General features: G+C 51.1%; 4 protein-coding genes across 4 annotated transcripts; 3 read left to right on the top strand and 1 right to left on the bottom strand.

Annotated features, from left to right (window-relative positions):
• Positions 1-1296: 1296 nt before the first annotated feature.
• N7468_007009 (F-box/WD repeat-containing protein) lies at positions 1297-4618 on the top strand (the record flags this gene model as incomplete). Its single annotated transcript, XM_058476305.1, has 4 exons — positions 1297-1713; positions 1774-1860; positions 1914-4412; positions 4496-4618. The coding sequence occupies 4 exons, from the start codon at positions 1297-1299 to the stop codon at positions 4616-4618; spliced, it is 3126 nt and encodes a 1041-aa protein (XP_058329195.1).
• Positions 4619-5796: 1178 nt separating this feature from the next.
• On the bottom strand, positions 5797-11533 carry N7468_007010 (uncharacterized protein; the record flags this gene model as incomplete). The annotated part of the gene is made up of 5 exons (XM_058476306.1): positions 5797-7108; positions 7159-7484; positions 7701-7829; positions 7897-11048; positions 11098-11533. The coding sequence occupies 5 exons, from the start codon at positions 11531-11533 to the stop codon at positions 5797-5799; spliced, it is 5355 nt and encodes a 1784-aa protein (XP_058329196.1).
• A 3114-nt stretch (positions 11534-14647) lies between these two features.
• On the top strand, positions 14648-16513 carry N7468_007011 (laccase TilA; the record flags this gene model as incomplete). Its single annotated transcript, XM_058476307.1, has 2 exons — positions 14648-14894; positions 14958-16513. 2 exons carry the CDS (start codon positions 14648-14650, stop codon positions 16511-16513), a joined length of 1803 nt encoding a protein of 600 aa, XP_058329197.1.
• Positions 16514-17717: 1204 nt separating this feature from the next.
• On the top strand, positions 17718-20143 carry N7468_007012 (involucrin repeat protein; the record flags this gene model as incomplete). The annotated part of the gene is made up of 3 exons (XM_058476308.1): positions 17718-17876; positions 17947-19971; positions 20033-20143. The coding sequence occupies 3 exons, from the start codon at positions 17718-17720 to the stop codon at positions 20141-20143; spliced, it is 2295 nt and encodes a 764-aa protein (XP_058329198.1).
• Positions 20144-20297: the final 154 nt, after the last annotated feature.

The following is a 20297-nucleotide window of genomic DNA, read 5'->3' on the forward strand; positions in this document are numbered from 1 at the left end:
CACGCCGGGCACCCTGGGCATGCGAGATCTGGATTGGACAGCAGAAGACCCTTGGGTACCTGCAGGTGACACGCAGGGTACCTCCAGCTGGCGAATCCAAGGGTGTGCGCCACCCCTGCGGCATCCATTCCATGTTTGCTTTTCTTTGGGGGGCTGAAATCCAGAGATGGCATTCACGACCTTGCATCCCTGTTTCTGCCACGAAACAAGGATGGAAGCTCAGGAAGAAGCTTGGAAGGCCTCCACAAGGTTCGCCGGTAATAGGCCAGCCCCGCTGCCTGAACCTCGGTGACTGGGTGCCGGTTACGGAGTACTTTCCACCCTTTCCGCTTTTCCAGATTCCCAGATTTTGCTTACCGTGTACAAGGTGCCCCACCACACGTGACTTGTGGCGGGGAGTACTTGAGCCGCCATACAATCCACTATGGGGCGTCAAGTACTTTCTGCGACCGTGTGGACTCCCGCTCTCCACAGTAAACAGGTTGAGTTCCCTGTCATGACGATCGCATCTGGTAGAAACCGGCTGCCCTCTATTCTCATCTGTCCTATCCAGACATGATTGCTCCTGGGAAATCTATCCCACTATGAGAATCGGTTGAGAGGCAAAGGGGCAACAAGAATGAAACACGTCAGGTGCTGCAGCAGTAGACCCGGAGAAAAACCCAGATACGCCACTCAGCACAAATGCCACAACTAGGCCCCATTTCAGCCCTGAGGCGCGGAGACCCAGTTTCCAAGTTGGCACACTTTGAACATCATTTGCTGCAAGATTGGGACGATGACGACTAATGGGCAAATTGGTCGGGGGCGGATGAATTAGAGGAAATGACGAGCCACGAGGCCATGGTAGGACAATGGTAGCTTGGTGTGTATTCAAGCGATAGAAACGGATAGCTTCAACACGAAGTCATGCTCAACCATCCTTTATTTCTTTCCTGCACGTAAACTAGCAGACCTAAGTAGATTATACTGAACTCAACTAGTTCCATCATAGATTCTTATCCGGTAAAGCTAGAGGTGCACGTTGTGGCCATATGACACCGGCCGATGAAATTGTTGTTCTCCGCCCCAGAGGGAAGAAAACCTCCCTTGTCAGCCACTTTCACCCTTTCCGTCTTCCTTGCGTTCATGCTCTAACAACTCCTCGCCTCTCTCTGATGATTCCCTCGATCGTGTGTGGGCTCTAATGCTAAATCCCCCGTCGGGATCTGGAATCTGATTCCTTTGGTATTGATTTCGGGTGATGGTTTGCCTCCCAACTCGCAAACTCGCCCCTCCCCACCCGTGTGCCCAGTCATGTCTTCACTTCCCCGGGCCCTCCACATCACCGACCTCGACCAAACTCCTACCCCAAACGCGTCCCTTCCACCCTCTCATGCGACTTCTCACTCTGAGTCTGGCCTGCTTCCTCAACAACGCGAAATGGAGGGCCATGATCAATACGATGGTCTAAACCAGGGCTCCTCTGCCCTCGGGCAATTCTCTTTCGCCCCAACCACTCGCACCACAGTCGTCACCACCACAACTACCACTACTACCTCGTTTCCTCCCCTGATCATCAAACCACCGAAAGCTATCAAGGATCTCGATGCCCGGCAGTATCCCCTAGCTGCGTCCCCAACACCCGCTTCACTGCGAAACCTTAAGTTCAGAATCGGGGACAAGTCAGTCGTGTTCAACGAGCCAGATGATGCCGCCGCGGCATCCACGGAGGTACGTTGTTCATCAGTCATCTGTGCCTGGCCGAAGAGACACAAACTAACTCGGAAATAGCTGCTGGAAAGGAACGACGCCCTCCAATCATCAAATGGCCTTATTCGTTCCGTGAGCTCCTTTGCCTCCGAAGACGCAACCTCCCCCGTCGGCTGGCAGCCCCGAGGGCGATCACTCGGATGAACTCTTCAAATTATCAGAATCGGCCCGTCTCCCCAGTCTCGATCCCTGACCCTCGACCATCGATCCTCCCTCGGACGCGTGCAACCCGAGTCCCTTCCGAGCCCGTAGCACGGCGTACCCGCAATGGTACATCGACATCCACTCATCTTTCACCAGCCGGCCTGGCCACTCCTGAGACCGAACAAAGTGTAGGAAGTATTGGAGATGCCCCCACCTCCAGGCAGCGGGTGCACAGCGCCGCTTACCCACGCCGAGAAACCCTACTTCGCTCCCCGCTGTCTTCTGAAATAGCCCCGTCCGTCACTTCGCACGCCTCTGGACAAGCACAGAACACTGGAAACCGAAATGTTGCAGGGGCTCCAACTGGTGAAGAGTCATCTGAGCCCGCCTCATTCAACCAAAGTTCGTCATTCACGGTCTCGGAGAACACCTCTCAACCTAGGCTAGGCCTCCAAGGTACCATTTCTGCAATCGATAATGCTATGGCCCAGGACATGTGCTTGCCAAGTCCTAGCTTGTCGCCAGTGGCAGCCATGAACGCTTTGCATGGGGACTCCTCCTTCGAATCCGAAGACCCTGATATAGATACGGACTCTAGCCTTGACCATAACGTGGGCCGATCTTCAAAGACGCTTAGACTAAATGACACAGGCCCCTCTCGTTCCAGGTCCTCCAAATCTCGATCACCGCCATCTCTGTTGGATATGCCTCGGGTTTTAGAGTTCTTCGATTCAATTCCCGAAGAGATGAAGAGTTATCTCATGTACCAATTTCTTCGGCGCTGTCCTAAGCCTACCCTTCACTTCGTGGCCGACGTGGTGAATCCCACCCTCAAATGCGATTTTCTCTCATTCCTTCCTCTTGAGCTGAGTCTGAACATCGTAAAATACTTCGATGTCCAAACAATGTGTCGAGCTGCACAAGTGTCAAAGAAATGGCGTCATATCATCAACTCGGACGAGAAGACATGGAAAGAACTTCTTGATCGAGACGGCTATGTTCTTTCTGATGGCGAGCTAGAGCGGGCCATCAAGGAGGGATGGGGCTGGCAATGCAGCAATGTGGAAAACTTCGAGAAGGATTTGAGCGTTACGTTCGTCAGAGCGGACGAAGAGGGATCGTCACCCGCCGCGTCATCGTCCACTGGAGCCGACAGACCCTCATCGCTGCCCTTGGCGCCCAACAGGCGGCCGAAAAGGAAAGCCAACTCACGAGGCTCAAGTCGAAAGCTTGCCAAGCGCAAGATCTCATCTAGCGGGAGCGACCAGGCTGAGCCCGAGTGGAAAAGAGAGATTGCTGCGTCGGAGGCACCATATGCCGCTGCCAACGCTGCGGCTGCAGCGGTTCCATACCCTGAAATCGGCCTCCCTTCCCTCCGCGGTCTGTACCTGTACAAGGCACTTTATCGCCGACAGCATGCTATTCGCCGCGGCTGGATGAACCCGGAAGTGAAGCCTCGCCACATTGCTTTCCGCGCCCACGATCGTCACGTTGTGACCTGTCTTCAGTTTGACACAGATAAGATTCTCACCGGCAGCGATGATACCAACATCAACGTCTATGACACGAAGACCGGTGCTTTGAAAGCCACCCTCGAGGGCCACGAGGGTGGTGTTTGGGCTCTGGAATATCACGGCAATACCCTGGTCTCTGGCTCCACTGATCGAACCGTTCGTGTATGGGACATCGAAAAGGCACGATGCACGCAGGTCTTTTCTGGGCATACCTCCACTGTTCGCTGCTTGCAAATTGTCCTTCCCACTGAGATCGGCAAGGACGCCCATGGCCGTGCTCTCATGATGCCCAAACAGCCCTTGATCATCACAGGGTCTCGCGACTCGAACTTGCGAGTCTGGAGGCTTCCCAAGCCCGGAGACGCTCCGTACAACCCCCCGGCTCCTGCCGCGGATGACTTCGACTGTCCTTATTTTGTGCGTGTATTGACTGGTCATACTCACTCTGTTCGCGCTATCGCGGCACATGGAGACACTTTAGTCAGTGGTAGCTACGATTGCACGGTCCGAGTGTGGAAGATTTCTACGGGACAGGTCCAGCACACATTGACAGGGCACTCCTTGAAAGTTTATAGTGTTGTTCTGGACCACAAGCGCAATCGCTGCATCAGTGGCGCCATGGACCATATGGTCAAAGTGTGGTCACTGGATGACGGGTCTCTGCTTTACAATCTCGAAGGGCACAGCTCCCTGGTTGGTCTTCTCGCTCTTCAAAATGACCACCTCGTTTCTGCCGCCGCTGATTCCACTCTACGAATCTGGGATCCTGAACATGGACATTGCAAGAACTCCCTGAGTGCTCATACCGGTGCGATCACTTGTTTCCAGCACGATGGCCAAAAGGTCATCTCCGGTTCAGATCGGACTCTGAAGATGTGGGATGTCAGCACCGGCAACTGCATCAGAGACCTTCTCACCGACCTCAGCGGTGTCTGGCAGGTCAAATTCAACGATAGACGTTGTGTAGCTGCCGTACAGCGTGAAGCCCTCACTTACATTGAGGTAAGTTCTCTCCCTCCCCCTCCTCCCTCCCCACCAAAACGCTCATTTTGAATGCAAAAACATTGACTAATCTTGGTTCCCAGGTCCTTGATTTCGGTGCTGCTCGAGATGACATCCCCGGTAACAAACTCGGCAAGCGAGTCTTGGTGAACCGCCGCGGCCGGGAGATCTCTGGCAGTAACGATTCAGATTCAGACTCAGACTGACCCCGGACATAATGGTCCGTCTCGGTCTTGGTCAAAATTCTTCACAGGGTTTTTTCCTTTTCCTTCATTACTTTGTCTCTATTCGATATTCCTTTACCTCCATTCACGATACCCCACACCCTTATGATACTTCTCTCCCATTCGAAACCCCTTTGCATAGCGCGGTCGGCATTTTTTGGTCATCCAGCATTACGATAGGGAACTGGCGTTGTTGACGTTCGTCGTTATCACGGGACGGCTGTATTTTTTCTCTTTTCTCTTGTTTTGATCTTGAACACCCGCGGGCATCCTGTGACGCTACAATTTTTTTTTCTTTGTCATTCTACTGCTGTTTCATGGATCTTCGTTCCTTGTATGTCAGCCTATTCAACGGTACCGCTTGTGTTGGTGTTTTTGAGCCTGGTGCCCTCTCAGATATCTTCCCCTCTCGTATCTTGTCTCTATCGGGGCGCGAATAGATACATTCAATGAAACCTCTTGCATTTCCGCGAGCAAAGGTGGTCGGCCCATACCTTCTACTAGGCACCTCTCGAAATCATGTTGCTAAAGAGATGGGTGTCATGTACTGAGAGCATAGACTCAACTTGAAAGGTGTAGGGGTACATTCCAGGCCCCAGTACTCGTATTGGAAAATATCGTGGCATCAGACGCGTAGGCCACAGTAAGAAAATAGGGTTATATACCAAGGGAGCACGTCCCTTGGAACTCGAACGTCTACGCTAGCCCCATTGTCAGCGATACAACTTTAGGTTACTACTACCTGTAAACGGGGCCTTCAAGATCTAGATAATGTCGTTCCCCCAAGTCAATAGGCGAAAAGGCCATAGTCTCCGTCGCTGAACACAGCAAAACGCGAACCATTATCATGCGTTGCAATGGCAGCCCTTCCAACCCATCTGAAGTTGTTCAGTAGCTTCATACTCGGGGCATGGACTCATCTCTGAGGGCCACTGGCCAATACCTTCACCTACTTCGTCTACCAGGTACCGCTCGAAGCCATATCCTCGCTCTCATGGCTCATACTCTGCCAACGGTTGGTTCTACATTTAGAAGTGGAAATCGTCAACAAAAACTCAAATTGTTCTGACTGGGCTACCGTGTGGTTTCCATTCTGTGCACCATAGCTTGGAAAGTCCCAAAATAAATCTCAAGAAATAGCAAATAAATCAGGCGCTCCCCTAGTTACGCAGTCTTTCCTCCAGGTCCCGTGCATGAGTCACTCCGGCCGCAACATGATGGTCTTCCCCCCCAACAGGGGCACCGCACTCAGGGCATGTAGAAACCTCCATCGCACCTCCGCATTCTCCAATCGTGAAAGGATGTCCATTAGCGCAATAGTACCAGTGGCCTGTTCCAGTGAACTCTCGCGACATGGCCTCTAAGATGTCCATGCGCTCTGCATTCGTGATGGGAGTGTAGAAGGCTTCACCCCTAATCATGCTCCGCGTACCTTCGATCTCCGTGTCAAGTCCTCGTGTCTGGCTAGGGAAGACAGAGCAGACTCTTTCCGCCGCATCGAGAGCAGCGAGACCTTCCTGCCGCAGGGCGGAGGCATTCTGGGAGTCCGTGTTGTTCCGCAATTCCAGCGCACAGAACTGAGCAAGAAAGATGTGGCCCTCGACCTGCTGGGTGACTCGATGCGAACTGGTAGCACTTTCGATGAGTGACCGACATTCCTTCCTATTCTGGTCCAGGTTGAGACGAAGCTCGCATTGGTTCGAGCCGAAGCGAATCTTTTGCCTCAGCTGAAGAAAGTCGCTGAGCAAAGCCGTATCCAGTCGCAGCAGCAGCGCGAAAGCTTGCAGATAACCTTTGAATTGCAAGACATTGCTATCAAACTCAAATTGCCCCGTTTTAGCTTTCCTCCGACGAGCGTTCTCCACCATGTTTCGTACTTTGTTGAAGGGTTGCTCTTCTAGATTGACCTTCTTTTTGTAAACCACAATGCTCTGTCGGAGAGCTAGCAGAGCCTTCCAGCGGCCCATACTTTTCGTCATATGCTGGTTCATCAACCGCACCTGCTTTTCCAGTGGCCCTTCGATCAAGATCTTACTGGAAGGCGGAAAGACTGCCATCGCAAGCGAAACTGTTTCTGTCCTGGCCTGTAGCTGCTCAGTGCAAACGAGCAACTTTTGAGCCAGGGGCAGGTACTGTTCGTTCGCATACAGAATAAACTTTTTGGTAGACTCGTCTAATAATGCACGTCGAACGAGCCGTCCATAGCGAGAGATATTTTGCAATGAACCTCGACAGGTTGCGCATGAGCGAATATCTTCGATCGAAAAGGGTGTCGCAGACGACGCAAGCGCGACTGGCCGTCCCATATCATCCATAGTGTAATGCTTTCGCATATTCATTTGACCATCCATACTTTCAATTGTCAAAAAGTGGCCACAGTGGGGGAAGATGCATGGGTTGCTGTCCAGATCAATCTCTTCGTAAGTCTTGCCCAAGATGAAGTCCACTTGAATATTCTTTATCTCTTCTAACCTGCTACAAACTTGGCAGTACTTTTCGGATGGGCAAGCCTCCCCACACACGGAAGGACATTGATGACCGCAGCTGAGCCTTTTCTGGCAGCGCAAAGAGCAAGGGATGTGATCGCACGGTGCTCCACATGGCATTGAGCACGAATTATGCGGACACGAGGACAAGCACTTTGACACGGCACATGGTACGCATGGCTCTGAGCATTTCCGAGAACATCTCGAATGGCCGCACTGTACGGCACAGGGTGCTTCGCATGGTGGACAGGGCTCAATTCCATGACAGGTCTCTCGACAGCTGTGTGCGCAAGTAGAATATTTGCGTCCGCATATCTGTTGGCAATTTCCGTGATTGATCTGAAAACCATCCTGGGTTCGAACTAGACAATTCAAGCACTTCTTCTTGCAATCATGGCCGCAGGGCAAAGCGTTCTTGCATGCTCGCATGCACTTATAGTCACTTCTGCTCACATCAACATGGCAGGCAGTGGTCACTTTATGATTACAATGCGGCACCGTCTTTTCAACCTGTGTAGGACACTTGACCAGATTGAGGTTCTGACTCTGCCAGCAAGGAAGTGTTCGCATCAAATGACCACACGGCAGAATCCGCTCTTCATCGTAAACTTGAAAGGAGCACTTCGGTGGGCATGGGTCTCCGCATTTTTTTGGGCAGGGGTGAGAGCATCCTTTTTGAGGTCGCGGACAAGGCTCTGCGCAGTATGCTACGTTATGCAGCATCTCAGAATGGCACTTTTGCTTGCATGGGTGACCACATAAAAGTCTATCCACACATTGCATATTGCATCCGCCTTCTGGAGAGAGATGGACGAAATGTTCTGGGTCAGAGACTGCAATTGGAGTGTCAGGGTGCCGGGGACATGTCAGCTCAAGCTCAGGTCCTATGTTCCCGCTCGATTTCAGCATGTTGATGACTTTATCCCACATTTCAACGCCCTGAGCGGTTAAGGAGTTCCCAATGATGTACATGCCGTGCTTTGCGCGAGAAAGAAGAACATTGATGCGATTATGCGTTCGAAGAAACCCGCAGCGGTTTTCTTTGTTGCTTCGGACCAGTGATATGACCACTACCTTTGCTTCCTCACCCTGGAAATTGTCAATCGTAGAGACTCTTAAGGTCTGGAGAAGGGAGGACCTGGCCACTGGGGTTTGGGAGGACAGTTGGTCTCTATGCGTAAATCCTGCATTCTCGAGGTCTGCTTCATCTCTCTCGCTCAAGGAAATTGTATGAAATTGAGATAGCTCTCGCCGAAGCCGATAGAGTTGACCAAGATACGGAGTCAAGACTGCGATTTCACCCTTTTTGTAAACACCTTGACGCAGTAGGTGGTTGACTAGTGCGACTGTAAGCCTCACCTCGTGAACGTTCCAGTGCGAGCGTGATGCCGCTTCTTCATCAGAAGCACCAGCCTCCAGTCGCCTATGGTCAAGCCAAAACAGTCTCTTGCGCATTCCAGCAACCTCAGGGTATCCATAAACTAGAGGTGCGTCTTGGAGTCGGGGATACAGAGTGTTCCTGACCAATAGCGAAATCGATGGGTGCATACGCCTCTGCGTTTCCAAAGTGCAATATGGGACTTGGATGCTACTCCCATCGTCATCAGGCTCCACCAATCGCTCAAACAAAGACCTGTCCAAAAAGTACTTCTTTCCGGACTCATTCTCACGGGACAGGTTATGGTTTTGGATTTGAGGTCGCAATTGCTGGTGGTCTCCGATGAGGATAACCTGCTCAATCGAGGGCAAAATTGATACCAGGAGGTGCGCCTCGAGTACCTCACTCGCTTCCTCACATATCATGACTTTCGATTTCAAAAAACGCAGCATTTCAATGCTCCGGGCTAGTCCACTGGTTGTGATTCCGATCACGTCGGCTTTGTGCAGGCACCGCAGATCTAGCTCATCCCGCCAAGTATCCCAGTGGCGCTTGTGAGTTGCGTGCTCTAGAAGAATAGAAATAGTGTCTTCTTTCAGCTTGCCTCGTTGATTCGCCACCCAGTCTGCATAGATCAATTTTCTTTCTTCTCGGGTCATTGCATCGACGTGGACATTTTCAAGTTCTGCCAAAGAACGAGGCGCAGCTTCACCGGCTTGGCCCCCGTTCAGCCATGATGAAATAATGCCTTTCGGCCCCCTTGGTGCCTGCTTCTGATAACCCTCTTCGTCTTCTTCGAAGAGCTGCTTGGCACGTTCTGCATGATACTTCTGAAGATAGTACTTCATGCTTACCTCAGAGCCTATCGAATTCAAATGGAGGTTTTCAAAATCGTGCTCGCATCGATCGAGTGATGCATTAATGTAGAAGTGTTCGTTTTTCTCCCACCGAGTCTTTTCAGCTTTGCGGGCGACCGTTCTCAAGTTCAACCTTTGTAAGCTCTCTGACTGGGACTGGGAACCGATACGTAAGACATTCGAGGTGGTTTCTGTTCTCAAGAGTTCCTCTAAAAGCTGATCAAGAGCGTGATTTGTGTAGCAGACACATATGATAGGTCCAAAATCCTTGACTTTGATCTTGTTGGCGAGCAGCACTTTGATCAAAGCGATGCCGGTAAAGCTCTTCCCTGTTCCAGGTGGACCTTGAATTAACCCAATTCGGCGCTGTAGAGTGCGAGCTAGAGCCGAAGCCTGGGAACCGTCGAGCGCAGAATGCTGCGTTAGTCGATCAATATCAGCAGGCCGCGAGTAATGGATCTCAAGGCTGGAGTCATCATCCATCAGACACTTTAAGTCGAAGCTGAATCCCGGGGAAGTTGCATACAATGGCGGAGGAACGTCGTTGGAGGCCGGAGCTGAACCGAGTTGACCTGGTACCAAATAATCCAGCATTGGAAGATCTTGGGGCCCTTTGATACGTTGAAGAGCGATGAGAGTAGGCTCAAAAGATGGGAGTAGGACCCTTGGGAACTCAACGAGTGTCATTGGCGGCCTCGTCCGTCTTGATGCATGAGCCTCGAGGATGTACTCATATTCTTTAACGTAGGATCCCACTAGCTCCAACATCACCGAGGCATAATTTGGACTATCAGAAAGAGATCCCCCGCCTTTTGCAGGGATATTGGTGCCATCTTTCGAGCGTTTGCGAATGTCGGGGTTAACCACCGTACAAAACGTCGCAGCACCCTGGGCATCCAAAAGGCACACGAGAGCGCTCGGCAAGAGCCGTTTTGAGTCATTCCACCATTCTTTCCGTTGTACCTTTGTCATTGCTCGAGCGCGGGGAACTTGTTCGAATTGGACGAGAAACTGTAGACCAGAGACCCGGTTGAACTCCAGCTCTTGTAAAACGGCGTTCTTGTACACGTTACTTTTCGCTTGGTCTTTCGTGCGTGCTTGAACGCTTGGATGAAGCTCATCATGAATGGCATCTCTCAACTGGCCAACTGTGTCCTCTCTTAGGAGTCGAAAGTTCCTGTCTAGCAATCCAAATAGTCCTTCAACGTGCCACTGCCGGGGGTCCTTCTGTGGAAGATATTCTGCTCTCATAGAATTGATTTCCTCAAATGTTGGCAGGATCTTGATGTGACGGATGTCTCGGTGGTCATTATCATGGCGACCTCCAGGGGGGTCTACTTCGACGGTGTACGCGGTAGGGTCGGAAACATGCGTAGGCTTCCCCGTTTCCGATAAGATTGGCAAGGAAAGGCCAGCATCGAGGCGACGGCTAACTTGCTCAAGGTAATGGTAGGATTGATGCACATTGCACGAATTATCGAGAGCCTGGAGAGATTTCAGTAGCTCCGCGAATTTTTCACCTACTGGTTTCAGTGACTCCAGAATGAATGCTGTGGAGTTGAACTCCACAATCTTGGAGAACACCAGCAGAGATAGGTCGAGATGAGGTATCGCAGAGGCTCCCGTGCACTCTATCTCCTGTTTCACTGCATCGGCGAGAAAAGATAAGAACGGGCCACCTCGACGGCCAACTGGTCCAAAGATGCAGTTGTAGATGGTAACCATAGCCGGCTCCAGGACCAGAGACCCAAGTGCATTGGGGGGCAGTAATGGTTTCAAGGAATGGGAGGACCGCATCAAGGAAAAGGCTCTTCGCCGCAGATGCCTGCAGCGCTGCAAAGTCTCGCTCAATCAGCTCCTGGATCCGTCTCAGTCCACCTTCTTCAGAAAGGCCCCAAATTACACCTTGCAGGGTCTCTTCGTTGATATCGATCAACCTTCTGGCCTCAACAAAGAAACCCCCCAGTCGGTTGCCTAGGCGCTGACTCCTACGACCGTGAGCAACAAGTCTTCTCCACGCGTCGAAGTCCCAAGTTCTTGTTTGCCTGCGATCTTGCTCACTCAAGTTGTTGTTCGCGGTTCGTTGCTCGTCTCGGATATGGGCGAATCGACAAGGATCGAAGCGACAAAAGCCGCGCCTCGCGAAATCGCGACAGATCCTGGGCTTCATTAGCATCGATGTGAGGGCTGGAAATAGATTCCTTGCATTTTGCTCATAGTGCGCGGTGCGCGGTGCGCGTTCGTGAATGCAGACTGTAGTGAAGAGGATTTGATGGTTAAGAAAGGTCTTTGTAGAGGCGGGGATGTTGGGGCGACGTAAAAACAACACCAGAGGAGGTTGTTCGCTAGAAAAACATTTACGGTGGGAAAGTTGATTCACATTCTGGGAAATTCATCTTAAGACTGACAGGAAGACGCGGGGATTTCCGAACAATTAGCTTGCGAGGTTTTCAAAGACTATCCGCCTTGCTTATTCGACACAACAGCACAGGCATCACTTGCTTTCGAACCCAGACCATTAGGCGTCTCAAAGATACACCGTCGATGGAAGTTGATGACAGCTTGCGAGTCCAAGGTTGGCGGAGGATACTTCCTTCAATGACATTGCAAGCGATCCACTAGAAATCGAGAACTGGTCTATAGTGCGGCATCTCGTGCTCCCCCTCTGTCAACAGAAGCTTTGCTTCATTTTATTTTGCTGAAGCAATCTATGTTGGCTTTATATTTGAGCGGCCAGTTCCTTCAGCCTCTCAATTTGAATCACATGGTTGTGCTTTCTCGTTGAGGCTGTAGCTGGTAATCTCCTCGTAAGAAGAGTGACGGTGATAACCGTATGATGAATATGTGCCTTATGTGCTGGGCCTTGGTAGTTTGGCCCTATATGGCTTTCAGACCCCTCGTTGTATATCGCTCCTAAATGTCGATCAGCAGTGTGGGGGGGTTGTTCAAGCGTACAATTTGTTTAAACAGTTGCGCCTCTTTGAGATCGAGCCCACCATTGGGCACTTGAATTGCTTTGTGGAAACGAGAACATATTTGGGTATAACTCCAGCGTCGAGGTGCTTCACCATAATGGCGTGCCAATCGACGACCCCAGCACTATTTCGGCTGCGGGTAAATAAGGGAGCTCGAACGTGCTAAGATACATTGGAGTACTCGTTCACAATTCGATCGCTCCGGCCGGTGGGATCGTAAGTCTCAGACAGCTGGATGATGTGGCAATGTAGATCGAAGCATCGACTCATTTCCTCGACCGCCATAATACTCTGAGCTAACCATGCTGCTCCACGGCTGTGACGAACAGCAGAGAAATGACCGGGAGTTCCTAGTCGTCAAGCTGACGCTAGTAGTGCACTCGCATGTGTGTACGGGGGATATCCGTGCCCTTTGCTACGCTGCCCTTTGCTACGCTGCGACTCGCTCCCGGACGCGGGCCACGCTTTCATCACCAACCACGCTTTCTTCACCAACCACGCTTTCTTCACCAACCACGCTTTCCTCACCAACCACGCTTTCTTCACCAACCACGCTTTCTTCACCAACCACGCTTTCTTCACCACCACATTTTCGTCATCCATTTTTTAACACACTATATAATCAGATATCTCCTACCTAACATGCCTATATCCTCTAATTTCAGCAAAGATTATATAGCTAAAGCCCCAGCTGCTGCTATATATATACAAAAAAGATCTAGATATCACGAAAACTACATACAGATCTAAACGTGGCTCGTGCTATTATTTATTTCCGTGTCAAAAAGGCCAAATTATCATGCATTCTAGCGAGAGGGTATACTATATAAGGCGTGCGCATATCTGCACGTGGGGGTGTATATATATATATATATATATTTTTTTGGCCTAGTTGGTGGGGCATTGGACCAGGGTTGCTCCTTTACACATACCATTTTTAAATTACCGAAAATATAGTGATCATTATATTCCTACTATAATAATTATTAAAACATAAAGGGATCGAGTATTTGCCTAAATGAGCCAGACAGGGACACAGATCAATAAGATATTGACATACAGTATTACTCTTAAAAAAATCTTCAAACCCATTTATATCTAGCCCTAGTAAGACAGAATAAAAGAGAAAGAAATAGGACAAATCTAACTTCAAGCTTCATGAACAGATCCAAAAAAACACTTGTTTTTAGCACTCATAGTGTATTTAAGGAAGTGCATTCAAAAGACAATTGATAATAGGAACAAGGGGAAGGAAAAGAAAGGCTCTTATATTCCAGGTATTAGTCGCTTATAGTTACCTTGAGCTAGTTTTGTTGATTAGTTGCATGGTATACTTGAAATGGTATGTATGTATGTATGTAACTATGAACGCCCAGGGGAGCTGGCGGTGCACGCCGCCAGCCCCTAGCCTCCCGTGGGGCATAGGGACGTGCTAAACTAAGATTCTATCTTCGCCGTAACGGCGGCTATAATACACCAGTTGGCGGTTGGCCTGAGCGCATTTTTCGCCCGGTATCCTCCCAGAAAGCAGCTTAGAGCTGAAAGCAGGCCCGAGGGTATTTGAATTGGTGGTAGACGCGTGGGGGGTTATAAACGCGTGGTTGGTGATAAAAGCGTGGCCCGCGTCCGGGAGCGAGTCGCAGCGTAGCAAAGGGCACGGATATGCCCCAGCTGGGCTCGGCTGGATCTGTGGCTACAAATCCCGGGTGCAGTAGTCGTACGTGGCTTGCCAGGATACCCCATGTGCCCCCCTAACCCTTTCCGAATACCTAAAAATTGGGAGTGAATTCGCAGAGTAATCTTTTCGCCGGCTTCAACTTCAAAAGAAAATCATTCTAGCTCGGTTTCCAACTTCCCGGCAACCCATGCCAGTGGACTCAGACAGATCCCGCTGGACCCTGGTTTTGGGCAAAGACGCGATTAGAAATAGATTATGCAGAAACCAAGGAAGTTAGTTTAGTGGGGGGGCCCTACGCCGCAAAATCGATTTCCTTTAGGCCGTCCAGCGGCAAACACGAGTTCGCTGATCATGCAGAGCCAAGTTTGCGGGTCCACATGGCAACTTCGTAGCCAGTGGGAGGGGGTATGGATAAGCCACTGACCGGGTCGTGCGGGACTATACAAAAGTAGCCGTAGAAAGAAAAGTATCGACCGATTTATTTACCCTTCTGGGAATCTGAAGCTGGAAATTTTTCCTTCAGAGCCTTTTTAAAGGAACCCCTTGGAAGGGGCGGCATTCTTGTCAAAGGTGCATTTCTCCGGGCCACTCGAAGGTCTTTCCTGCTTGGTTCCTGCCATAGTCTGCAGAAGCCAGTATGCTGCGCCTGAGGAGCTTGGAGTTGATCGCGGTCTTGTGCCTGATCCAATTGGCATGGGCTGAACTGGTTCGCTTTCACATTACTTTGACATGGGAAGATTGGCATGAGGGCCCGGGGGCCACCAGGAAGATGATATTTGCGAATCGTCAATTTCCAGCTCCTCCACTGCGCTTGAATCAGGGCGATGATGTGGAGTTTCATGTTACTAACCTGATGAATAAATCCACTACTGTTCATTTCCATGGTGAGTTAGAGGCTTGGTCACGGAAAAAGCATTTTCAGCTCTTCTAATGCGATTTTGCCCAAGGAATCGATCAAACAAACACTCCATGGTCCGATGGGGTGCCCGGTTTATCACAGAAGCCAATTCCTCCCGGCGGTCAGTTCCTATACAAATGGAACGCAAACCAATATGGATCATACTTCTATCACGCTCACACTAGGGGCCAAATAGAAGATGGACTTTACGGGTCAATTCGTATTCAGCCCAGTGTTTCGGTCGAGAAGCCTTTCCATCTCATCACAAACAACACTTCCAAACGCCACAGAATTGAGCTGGCGGAGCTGCGCACATCTTCAATCATACTTTCTGATTGGCGCCAGCTCACATCGGAACAATCATGGAATGCAGAGAAAGCAACAGGCCTCGATTCGTATTGTGTCGATGCCCTTCTGATTAACGGGAAGGGGTCCATCCAATGTCTGGGTCGTGCCACACTCGACAAGTACACAACGCCGGCGCAGAAATCACTTCTTGACGGCAAGCATCTGACAGATACCGGTTGTATGCCTCCGATCAAAGCATTGGAAGGGCCTTTCCCACATAATTATAGCGCAATTGTACCTACGATGTTCTACGGCTGCCGTTCTCACCAAGGTCTGTCTGAAGTCTTCCAGGTAAAGGCCGCGGATCGATTCGTCAGCTACGATCTCATAAGTGCCGCAGCTACAAACACGTTGATGTTCTCCATTGATGAGCACAAGATGTATGTGTATGCCGTTGATGGGCGGTACATTGAACCGATTCGAGTAGACGCCTTGTCCCTCGCAAATGGCAATCGCTATTCTGTCCTTGTGGAGCTTGATAAGCCAGTTGGCGACTATACAGTTCGCCTGGCCACTGTCGGAGTTAACCAAATCCTCAACGCGACAGCCACGCTAACATACGAGAGAAACCACGCCTCTACTCAGCCTCCTCCCAAGAAGAGCTCCTCGATTCCCTCGATCGACATCACAGGGATGAACACCACTGCCAACACCATCGTCCTGGATGACACAGCTATTGTTCCATTTCCAGTCGAAACACCCTCTGGAACAGTTGCGCAGACTCATATATTGAGGGTTGGACGCTACGAGAGGTCTTTTCGCTGGACCCTAGGCAACTCGAGCTATGCCTTGGCCTTGGAAAATAGCCAGCCGCTGCTTTTCAACCCCAACAGCTCTCTGGGCTACAGTGATCTTACCGTCCGAACTCTGAACGATACATGGGTTGATTTCATCTTCGATGTGTTCGAGCCTTTGCAACCACCTCACCCAATCCATAAGCACTCGAACAAATTCTATGTTATTGGCCAGGGCCAGGGAGCCTGGAACTATAGCTCTGTCGCAGAGGCCATGGAACATATCCCAGAAAGCTTCAATCTCAAAACACCTCAGATACGAGACACCTATGCCACGCCTGCTGCTTCGACAGGGCCAACTTGGCTGGCTTTGAGGTATCACGTGGTCAACCCTGGAGCTTTCTTGATGCACTGTCATATCCAGGTCCATTTGAGCGGCGGCATGGCACTTGCGATTCTGGATGGGGTTGATAAATGGCCGGTAATACCAAAGGAATTCCGCAACGCTGGACCGAACGCATGAACATATTTTGGGTAACCCCCATGGACAACCACGCCGGAAACGCCGAGTGAAACTTGATATATGATTCTATGATCAATATATACGACGTAATCATATCTAGCTTATCATAAATGTTTCGTTTCTCATATCACCATCAATGGATTCCATCTTTCCCACTCCAAAATAGTAGGGGTAGTAATCGCTGAAGATTGATCAAGTGGGCGATCATCTCGAACGAGATTTCCAAGAATCACAGGAATCCGAGAGTCGTCAATTTTCGAAGAGCCGAGCCGGTTGAATACGAGCACCATCTCCATGAGCTGTCGACCAGGGTGGAATCCCAGGGTCTCTGGTCAGTGACGCTAGACTGGCTAGATAATCAAGATACGTCACTCCAGGGGGGGAAGGAACTCAGGCCAAGAGGCCATGCACCCCAGGAGGAGCAACAGGGGACACTTCCTAGTCCGGCAGGAACCCAAGGATCAACTCAATTTCTTGCAGCTCTCGAATGATTCAGAGATGCAGACTGCAGGGGGAAGCCCTTCCTGGAGCGCATAGTGATTTCGCGGAATGCTTTCCTGTCTATTCCGGATCAGATCGGGGCTACGGATCTATCTTGTAAGATTTTGGATCTCGACCATAAAGGAGCGGTCTAAACACTGCGGTGGAACTAACCATATGGTCTGTTTATGACATGTCTGGAATGGACTTGAGGATGCACTGGCGAAAGATGGCCCGCTAAACTGTAAATGTCACCCTCGCGTGGTTGGGAACCAATCAGCGCACGTTCATGGGTTCTCACATTAAACCATCATCCAGTCTGCTTGAGCAGGAAAGAACCTGGGGAACGCCAATTAGGGTAAACTGTACGTATGTCAGGCGTTCTGGTCGACGTGCCAGGCCGTGTCTGACCTCTCTTATGATTCTGGCCCCAAATTTATCAGTCAAAAAATAAGGGTGAGACAAACCGCAAAGCGGCACCTCCCCCAAATTGATGTGGCTGAGTGTGTTCAGCCTCTACGCAGATCCCCTTCGGTTCTCCTCCTCTCTCCCCACCAGTTATTTCCCTAAAAGAATCAGTTCAGCCCCGTCAATTAATTCCCTGACGTCTGCAGGCTGATCTGCGCAAATTTCAATCCTCTCGTCATTCCGGGAAATTCATGATGCTCCCCTGCCGCTCCTGAATTCCTTTACCCCAAAATTCCTAGCGGCGCGAACATTCCCGATGAATATCAGTATGCGATCGAGTCAATCCTCCTACGGGGATCCTCGCTATCTCTCCAATATCTCCGACATCCAACCACCGGGTCCACTCGGAAAGAGCCTCGTCAACGGCTACCGTGATGTCGTCGACACACACAGTGAAGAGTCGCGGTACAACCCGGTAAGGGGAAGCCCATGCGCCCGACAACATGACAAAGCGAAGGATTAACAAAAGAATGCCTGTGCAACAGCTCAACTCGGATCACCCTCGCAGCTCCGCCCTAGTCAATACCAAGGACCCCGTCACCATGTTCCTCCTCGCCCAGACCGCCATGGGGGACAGCACCGACTACGAGATTCTGTCCTTCGAGGAAGTGGACGCTCTCAAGAAAGAGCGCCACCTCTTGGCCGGTCGCATCGCAGGCACCAAGCGAAGACTAGCGTTGGAGACCAAACTGCGGGATGCGGCCCAGTCCATCGGCCGTCTCTACAGTCCGCCCAGCCCTCGGAGCAGCGGCGAGTACGGAGAGAAGTCGCATCGCAGGAGCAGGAGTATCTTCGGAAAGAGCGGCACCGCTGAGGCCCTGAGCAAGACCGATTCAGAGCTGGCGGCCAGCCAGCGCAAGTGTGAGGAGTTGGCACAGGAGCTGTGGAAACTAGAGCGTCGTGAACAGCACATCAAGGAGCGGTTGCTGGAGCATACCGCTGGTGTCTTACAACTGACCCACAAGGGCCTCAAAAAACCGAAAACCTCCGATGCCGAGGGGGACAACCCTTACGACGAGTTTGACGACCGCAGCTTGTATCGCACGCCGGAACACATCGATAATTTTGGGTTGCAAGGGAACATAAATCCCGCCGCCGCGCAGGCGATTTCCGATGGACCGAGCTCCGAGGCTGAGGGTGCATGGCGTCAACAGATTACGGAGCTGAATCGTCGGGTGCAAAGTATTGTTGAACGGTTTGGACTCACGCGCTCGCCTACACTGCCGCCTCCCCCCAGCGCTAATGAAGGAGAGGGCCTGGAGGAGCAGCTTGACTACCTTCAGACTGGTATCAACGGGTTGGAAAGTCGAGTCGATGGTCTCTTGGAGCAGAAGACGATTTTAACCACCCAAATCCAGCAACAGCGTGAGCTGAACTCCAAGTCCGATGCGGAGCGGGATGCGCACATTGCCGACCTGACCGAGCAACTGGCCCATCTGCGCCGAGACTACGATGTGTCCCAGCGTGATGGCAAAGCTGCTCAGGATGAGCTTGCCATGGTGACGGAGCAATTAGAGCAACTGCGTCAGAACGGCTCTCCTCAAGATGAGGCAAATGCTGCCTTGTTGCAATCCGAAGGAGAAGTCGCGCGCTTGCATAGTGTGGTAAGCTCCTTGGAGCACGAGTTGGAGAGCTTGCGGCATGAGGTCGATTCGAGCACAGAAGTGCAGGAGGCTCGGACTCGAGCCGAACAGCAAGTGGCTCAGCTTGAGGCCACCATCGAACAAATTCGCACCGAGAGCGCCGACCTCGTCCAGGAAGCAGAGGCGCGTGCTCACCAGGAAGCAGGAGAGCGCATTCGGGACATAGAAGAAAGTATGCAGACAGTAGAGGAGCGTGCCCTGGCGGCAGAGGAGCGCGTGCAGACAGCAGAGAATCACATTCAGGAGGCACGAGCCCTTGCCCAAGAGGCAGAAGAGCGCCTACGGGAAGCAGTCGATCAACGCACAGAGGCCCAGGAAAACGCGACTCGTATTCAGAAGGAAATGGAAGATATGGAAAGCGAGCTTGTGCGGATGTCCACCGAGCTGACCATGGTCAAGGCTGAATTGGATGGGGCATACGGCACTCGTGCCCAGCGAGCAGCCGACATTGCTGGCAACCCCGAGATCCAGAAAGAGATCGACGCACTCAACACGCGCAATGCCGAGCTGGAGAAGGAGATTGCTGCGCTTAAGCAACAGGGCGGTGGCTCTGATTCACAGACACGCGCTGATACACTTGAGAAAGAGCTACGTGAAACTCTTGATGACTACGAGGCCATGACCAAGGCTAGCATCGAGTTCGAGAAGGAGCGGGAGCGATTCGAGAGTATCATCGACAACATGCGTGATCGCATGGAGCAGCTCGAGACACAGCTCAGCGAGGAGCGCATCAACTGGATGAATGTAAACAGCCCCACGTCTGTCGGTCGCGATGGCGGTTCTGAGACTACTTCGACTATGGTCCTTAAGAACGAGTTCAAGAAGATGATGCGCGATACTCGGAACGAAAACCTGAAGATTCTGAGGGTTAGTCATTATTCTGTCCTGTTTGTCTCTATCTTTCTGTCCAATGCTAACTTCAAGATAGGCCGAGCAAGAAGAACGCCGCAGGATCGAAGGCCTGCTGCGGGCTCTCCGAAAGGAGCATGCCCAAGTTACGGGCAAGCCTGTGGCCAGCCCAATCGGTACTCCCTTATGATCATGACCATGTTCCGCTTTATGGCTCTTTCATGTGACAAGGACTGTAAATATAGATTTGTTTTGTATAATAAGCATGAGCGGGTCACGGCAAGCGCGATGATGTTCAAGTTGTCACTCAATATCACCTCCAAACACTTGTTATTTACACTTGT

Source organism: Penicillium chermesinum (assembly GCF_028974085.1).
Source record: "Penicillium chermesinum strain IBT 19713 chromosome Unknown utg000005l:1.0-4115287.0:1.0-4118363.0, whole genome shotgun sequence".
Lineage (NCBI taxonomy): Eukaryota > Fungi > Ascomycota > Eurotiomycetes > Eurotiales > Aspergillaceae > Penicillium > Penicillium chermesinum.